This window comes from Quercus lobata, chromosome 5, assembly GCF_001633185.2.
Source record: "Quercus lobata isolate SW786 chromosome 5, ValleyOak3.0 Primary Assembly, whole genome shotgun sequence".
NCBI classification, from domain to species: domain Eukaryota; kingdom Viridiplantae; phylum Streptophyta; class Magnoliopsida; order Fagales; family Fagaceae; genus Quercus; species Quercus lobata.
In genome coordinates this window covers 42,684,000-42,690,638 of record NC_044908.1, presented here as the reverse complement: position 1 = coordinate 42,690,638, position 6,639 = coordinate 42,684,000, and the positions used below count along the sequence as shown (strand labels likewise).

General features: G+C 36.9%; 1 protein-coding gene across 1 annotated transcript; it reads left to right on the top strand.

Moving 5' to 3' along the window:
* Window positions 1-202: 202 nt before the first annotated feature.
* On the top strand, window positions 203-1,604 carry LOC115990502 (zinc finger BED domain-containing protein RICESLEEPER 1-like). Its single transcript, XM_031114328.1, has 2 exons — window positions 203-1,394; window positions 1,507-1,604. Exons 1-2 carry the CDS (start codon window positions 203-205, stop codon window positions 1,602-1,604), a joined length of 1,290 nt encoding a protein of 429 aa, XP_030970188.1.
* The last annotated feature ends 5,035 nt before the right edge of the window (window positions 1,605-6,639 follow it).

Below are 6,639 nucleotides of genomic sequence, written 5' to 3'. Positions count from 1 at the left end.
TAAGAGAATTTTAAATTTTTGTCAAGTTGAAGACCACAAGGGGGAGATTATAGGTAGAAAGATTGAGATGTCATTGCGTGAGTGGGGTATTGATGGGATATTCACCTTGACAGTGGATAATGCTAGCTCAAATTTAACAACAATTAAATTTTTGCAAAGGGTGACTAAAGATTGAAATGGGGCCATTTTAGGAAATGAGTACATGCACATGAGGTGTTGTGCCCATATCCTAAATCTCATTGTGGGGGAGGGTTTGAAAGAGACAGATGCATCTGTTGCTAAGGTGCGTGAAGCTGTGAGGTATGTGAAGTCCTCACCCAATAGAAGTCAAACTTTTAGGAGTTTTATGGAGAGGTTAGGTATGGAGTCCAAGAGTCTTCTTAGTCTAGATGTACCTACTTGGTGGAACTCGACCTATATCATGTTAGAAACTGCTGAAAAATTTGAGAAAGTGCTCCTTCTAATGGATTTTGAAGATGATGGTTATTCGTCGTACTTTAGGACCAAGGAAGATAGTGGTGGTTTGGGGTCTCCGTGTATGACTGATTTCCAAAATTGCAGGGCATTTGTGACTTTCTTAAGGCTATTTTATAATGCAACAAAGAAATTTTCTAGTTCATTGTACGTTACTTCAAATGCCTTCTATGATGAGACCTTTGTTATTCAAGAGAGTATTTCCAATTTAGTTAAATCCCAAAACACTCTCTTGAAAAGCACAGCCACAAACATGCAAACTAAGTTTGAGAAGTATTGGGGGGAAGGGGAGAAAATTAATCATCTTTTGTATGTGGCTGTGGTCTTTGATCCACGAAAAAAATTGAGGTTTTTGAAGTTTTCATTTTCTGAAATTTATGGGAATGCAGTTGCAGAAGTGATGGTTGATAAGGTGAAAGATCTTTTGTTTAAGTTGTATAATTTTTACACTTCTATTCATTCATCAAATGTGCAAGATCAAAGTGGGAGTGAGAGGACAGAATTGGAAAGTGATGCTAGTGATCCATATGTGATGGTTCACTCGCGATATGAACGTTTTTTGCAAGTTGAGCAATCTGTAGGTTGTAGTAATGAGCTTGAGAGGTATTTGGCTGAAAACTGTGATGGTAGAAAGGATGCAAATTTTGAGATATTGGAGTGGTGGAGGGACAATTGTAATAGGTACCAAGTGTTGTCTAAAGTTGTTAAGGATGTGCTGGTTGTACCAGTTTCCACTGTTGCATCTGAGTCAGCATTTAGCACTGGAGGTCGAATTGTTGATCCATTTCGAAGTTCACTATCTCCTCTCATGGTTCAAAACCTTGTATGTTCACAAAATTGGCTTCAAGCCACAGTTCCAATTTCTCATCGCCAGTCAAGGGATGATGTAGAGGCATTGGAGGAGGAGTTACTTGACTTAGGTAATATGCTTAAATTCTGAAACTTAGTCTATTAATTTTATTGAATGTCTCATGTATTCAAGCAAAATTTAATCTATTGTGTTTATTGTGTTTATTTCCTATTCTTTTCTAGTTTTAAATCAACAACCAACAGTAAGTGCAATAGCAAATACCAGCTCAAGCAAGGGTTCCACTTCAGGCAAACGACCCTTGATTAGCATTGATGATTAATCACTGACTTGGTATGATTCTGCCTTTATAGCCCCTTACTATTATAAACTTGGTTTCCTTACTAGTTGGTCTTGTACTTGGTACTAATGTATTGTTTGTTGAATATTTTTTTGTCTATTGTAGGAGGATGGTAATTTATTTTGTAAAGAAGGCAGCATTTTGGGAATATTTTGGAAGCTTTTTTGAACATATCGCTTTTCTAACTTGTAACAATACTCAACTGTCAATGCTTATAGAAAAGAAATCTTAGTTCATAGGTTTTCTTTTCTATTAGTTATAGACTTATAAACTATAGAGTAGTCATTCAATGCTTTGGAAAAGCTATTTTTTGGAAATACCTATGGTATTTGATTGTTGTAATTAATTATATAGCTTGGAACATTGTATAACTAGCAAGTTTTCTGCCTTATGGGTTACTGCCCAAAAAACTTGCAATGACTGCCTCTATGTTACTAAGTATATATATCTGTTGGAATATTGTAGTATAGTATTATCTGTTGTGATTTATTTTATTGCTGGAAATATTATTTGTTGTGGTTTACAGGTTTTATGGGTGTTGAGCAGTTTACTGCCTACGTGCTTATTGTGTTGTTTAACAGATTACATATTATTTTTTGTGTTTATTTTTTGTTGTTAATGTGGTAAAGATTATGTATTGGGATTGATAGGTGCTTCTTGTTTCAGATCACAAGTGACTAAAAAATAAGAAAGACTTTTTGGTGTGTTGTGTTGATCACAGGTGATAAAAAGAATAGGCCTTATTTGGACCTTTTTGATTTGTCCTGATTGAAGGCCCAATAGGCTTAGTTTTGTTAAGCTGGAAGCCCTATTTTAAAATAAATTAAGTAAAAAGGCCCAAAAAAATGAATTTTCTGTAATTTTAACTATGGCAAAAAGTCCGGCCCAATCTGAGGCCCAGACCCGTGAAATCGATGACTCCGACCCGGACAACCCGATTACCCGAAATGTCGGATCCGACCCGATATTCGGTCGAATACGGATCCCAAATTCAGGAAATCGATCCAACCAGATCGAGTTCGATTTGGGCCCAAAACCGACCCGACTCGACCCGTGGACAGCCCTACTTGTGTGTCTCTGTTTTTAAGTTAAACCCCTAATAAGGGAAAAGGACAACAGACTATTCCAAAAATTATACATTCGTTTCTAACAGGCTCAGCTGTTGATCCTACACTGCGTGTGTATATACGCACATTCTTGGCTAACCTATCATTAATTCATTATAATTGAACAACACTTTTCAATTGTAGAATAAAGTTATATTTTCGTGAGTTACAATTTTTATAAAAACATCAAATTTGCTTTCTTTTCTCTCTCTCTCTCTCTCTCGGTACTCGAGCCTTGGACCTTTATTTTTGCACTCCGCACACAAAGCCAACCGGAAACAAGTAATTTTGTTTCTAGTTCCGTGGAAGGAATTAGAGATGGCTAAGATAGCAGTTGTTGCTTTGTTACTTTCTTTGATGCTTGTTTTATCAATCCAATCGGTGTTTGCTGAATCCTATCTCCCATTTCGTATATACTTTTTTTCTTATGGTACTGACCTGATCAGTTGGTTGATATGTTTCCAGGGCTCTTCGCATTATAAAGTCAGAAAGACTAGAAAGAACTGGCAGGAGCATCTTAAGCTGCTGGAATCTGGATAGTGCAATATTTAATACCCAATCGGTTCTCTTTCATAGCTCTAAGATTGAGAAATATGTTCAGCCATGGGCACAGTGTGTCAATGTAATTGTCGCTAATAAATATATACATGTAATGACTTTCAAAACTATCATAGCTATGACCTTTTCTTTTCTTTTCTTTAAAAAAAATTAAGGAATGGTTCGTACAACTTCCGCACATATATAACATCCGACACATGATTGTAAATGACGAGAGATTTTTTTTTTTTTTTTGATGAAAAAATTATGGGAGATTTTGAGCGCAGCACAAAGAAAATGGTAGTCCTACCAACCGACATTATTTGGGTCATTATCATGAGAAAAGTCCTAAAGAAGGCACTTGGTGTGACTGATTATGTACCTGGCGTATATAGAATTATAGATGAACTGATGGACAATGCTGTAGCATAGAACGTGACATATCAAATTATAAGACGGTAAAGGAGCCAAACCAAGTATTAGATGTTTACCCCATAAAAAAAAATAGTATTAGATGTTTACATTTATTCAATTAATTTTATTTCAAATGCGTGTTGAGTTTAAGCTCTAGTGGCAACTCCAAGAATTTTTTTTTTTGGTGAGAGATTTAGAAGTGGTAGAGTTTGGAATTTGTCATAGGGGAGGGGGCAAGTAAAAAATAAAGTGATTATTATTATTATTTTTTTTTACATACAACTTCCATATTATATATATATATATATATATATAATTGTTGATGCCTGGCCTTGCGGCCTTCATGTCGACCACCCATTGTGGCAATGCTCGCGCGCATATGTGGAGGAGGTGTGTCATACCTCGGGTGTGTTACTGGATGGGTTGCGTCACGTCAATCTAAATGTTTCTACGGCCCTATAGAGAAAAAATAATATTTTTTGAATTTTTGGAGTCCGACACGCAAATCAAGGACAGGCAAAATACAATGTCTACAATAATCTAAAGTAGTATTCTAAATGAGATTAAATTTTATAAGGACTTAGTGTAAACCCTTTGATTCACATCTTTCAAGAAAGACATGCTACATCATCATATTACTAAAACATAAATACATCTGATCACATAGGATAATATTTCAATAAATACCATATTTCAGGTTTTAAGTAAAAGACTGATGTGATGTTATTAGATGTGGTAGGTTGTATTTAGTTTTAAGTAAAAAAAATTGATGTGACAATTTCTTATTGGATTGTGTAAATACAATTTAGTATACAATATAGTAAATACAATTTAGTATACAATACAACTATATTGTACATTAATAATCTAAAAATATTACTAATAATTTAAGGACCAGAAAGACAACAACCATTAAATGCCTGTACAAATAATTAAATAATTAATCTTACATTTTTGTCAAACTAATAATAATTTATTATATTTATATGTAATATCAATTAAATTGAAATATATGATAAAGAAGAATAATAACACATCTAAGTGTAGAACTAGAGGATTTTCTCGCCCTAGCAGCTCTCTGAGTCACTAGAACGTAGAACCTTGTTATCTTCCTTGAAATGATAACTCCTCCCCTCTGTTAATCCTCCTTAGCAGTAGGGTTCCTCTTGACTTCCGTCCCTCTCATGTGTGGTCTACCCTTTCTCTCACACCCCTTCAATTTTGCTTTACCCCATGGAAGATATCCTTTATGATTGGAAAAAACTCTCATTGACAGAGGAGGAAGATACCAAACTTAGTCTGTCGAAGTCCAAAAACCTATGCAGCAAGGAGTTTGTATTGGCTGCAAAGTTTCTCACAAAGAGAGCCCTTAATGTGGAAGCAATGGGTTGCACGTTTAAACCCTTATGGAGAGCCAAAAAGGATTTCAAGGTGCACGAAGGGGGAGACCATATTCTATTGTTTGTATTCGAACTCGAAACAGACGCAAAACGGGTCCTCGCCAATGGACCTTGGACCTTCGATAAACATGTAGTCCTTTTACAGAGATCTGATGGGTCTACGCTGGCGAGGTATTTAAGGTTCACCAACTTGAAAATATGGGTGCAAATACATGGATTGCCGATGCGTATGCTTGATTCAAAGATAGCAATCGAACTAGGAGAAACACTCGGCCAAGTAACACCATGCGAGAATTCTAGTGAATTGGTGGGGGGTGATTTCTTATATGTTCCTGTGGAGATCGATGTTTCAAAGCCTCTCTGCCGAGCTCAAAGGATAGCACTGGATGATAATGAGGAAATCTGGGTTTTGTTCAAATACGAGAAACTTCCTAATTTTTGCTATTGGTGTGGTCTGATCTCACATGATGGGAAGGATTATGAAATCTGGCTAACAAGAAAGGATTCAGAAAAAATAGAGCCTCATGAATATGGACCATGGTTGAGAGCTGCACCTTACAATCCAGGGAAAACTCCATTCATTGTGGTTCTTGGCATGGGTGACAATTTGGGTGGAGTCTCAAGACCTTCTCAACGTTCAAAGACTGAGAAGTCCTCTACGACGGCGGCCAGATCAACCAGAGAAAGCTTTGCTCGATCTACATCCAGTGAGAAGGAAGGTGCTGACCTAATGAATGTGACAGACATGGAAACCCAAGATTTAGGGGAGCATATCACGCTGAAGGCCTGAAAAATTAGCAACCCAATATCTAAGGTATTTAATTCTAACCCAAATTTAACTTCCTTCCATACTGAATACATTGAGTTTGAAACGCAGATACAGGAAATAGATTCTGATATTGGCAAGTTTGACAAATGTGGAGTACACATGGATAACACTTCAGTTGGTGACTCACACGTCCCACCAATTAATGAGAAGCAACTAGCTTCCTCCATGCTAGTTCAGTCACTAGTAACTCATGAGCAAATATACCACGTGACAGAGTACTCCCCATCTCCTAACCAAGGAAGCAGAACCTTGCGCATGTGGAAGAAATTGGCGAGAGAAAATCCTATGGAAACTGACACACCTCAGAGCCCCACAGCAAAAAAAAAAAAAAAAAAAGAAGTAGAGAAGAAGGAGTAGAGTATCTTTTCGAGTTACCCACCAAAAAAATATAGGTTTCGAAGGGAGAAAGTCAGCAAATCTCAATGGCGGAGGCTGCTCAGCAGCCCCGCCAAGCACAATGAGTCTCATAGTATGGAATTGTCGCGAACTTGGGAACCTGTGTACAGGGAAGGAGCTTGAAGTAGTGATTCGGGCAAAAGATCCCTCCATTGTATTTTTGGCTGAAACATGGGTGGATGAAGCTAAGCTAAAAGAAGTTCAAAGAAATATTATGTTTGACAATTTGTTTTATTTGGAAAAAAAATCCTAGAGGTGGTGGGGGTTTGGCTCTCTATTGGTCAACCATGAGTGGTTCATGAAATTTACAGGATCAAAAATTCACCATCTGCACT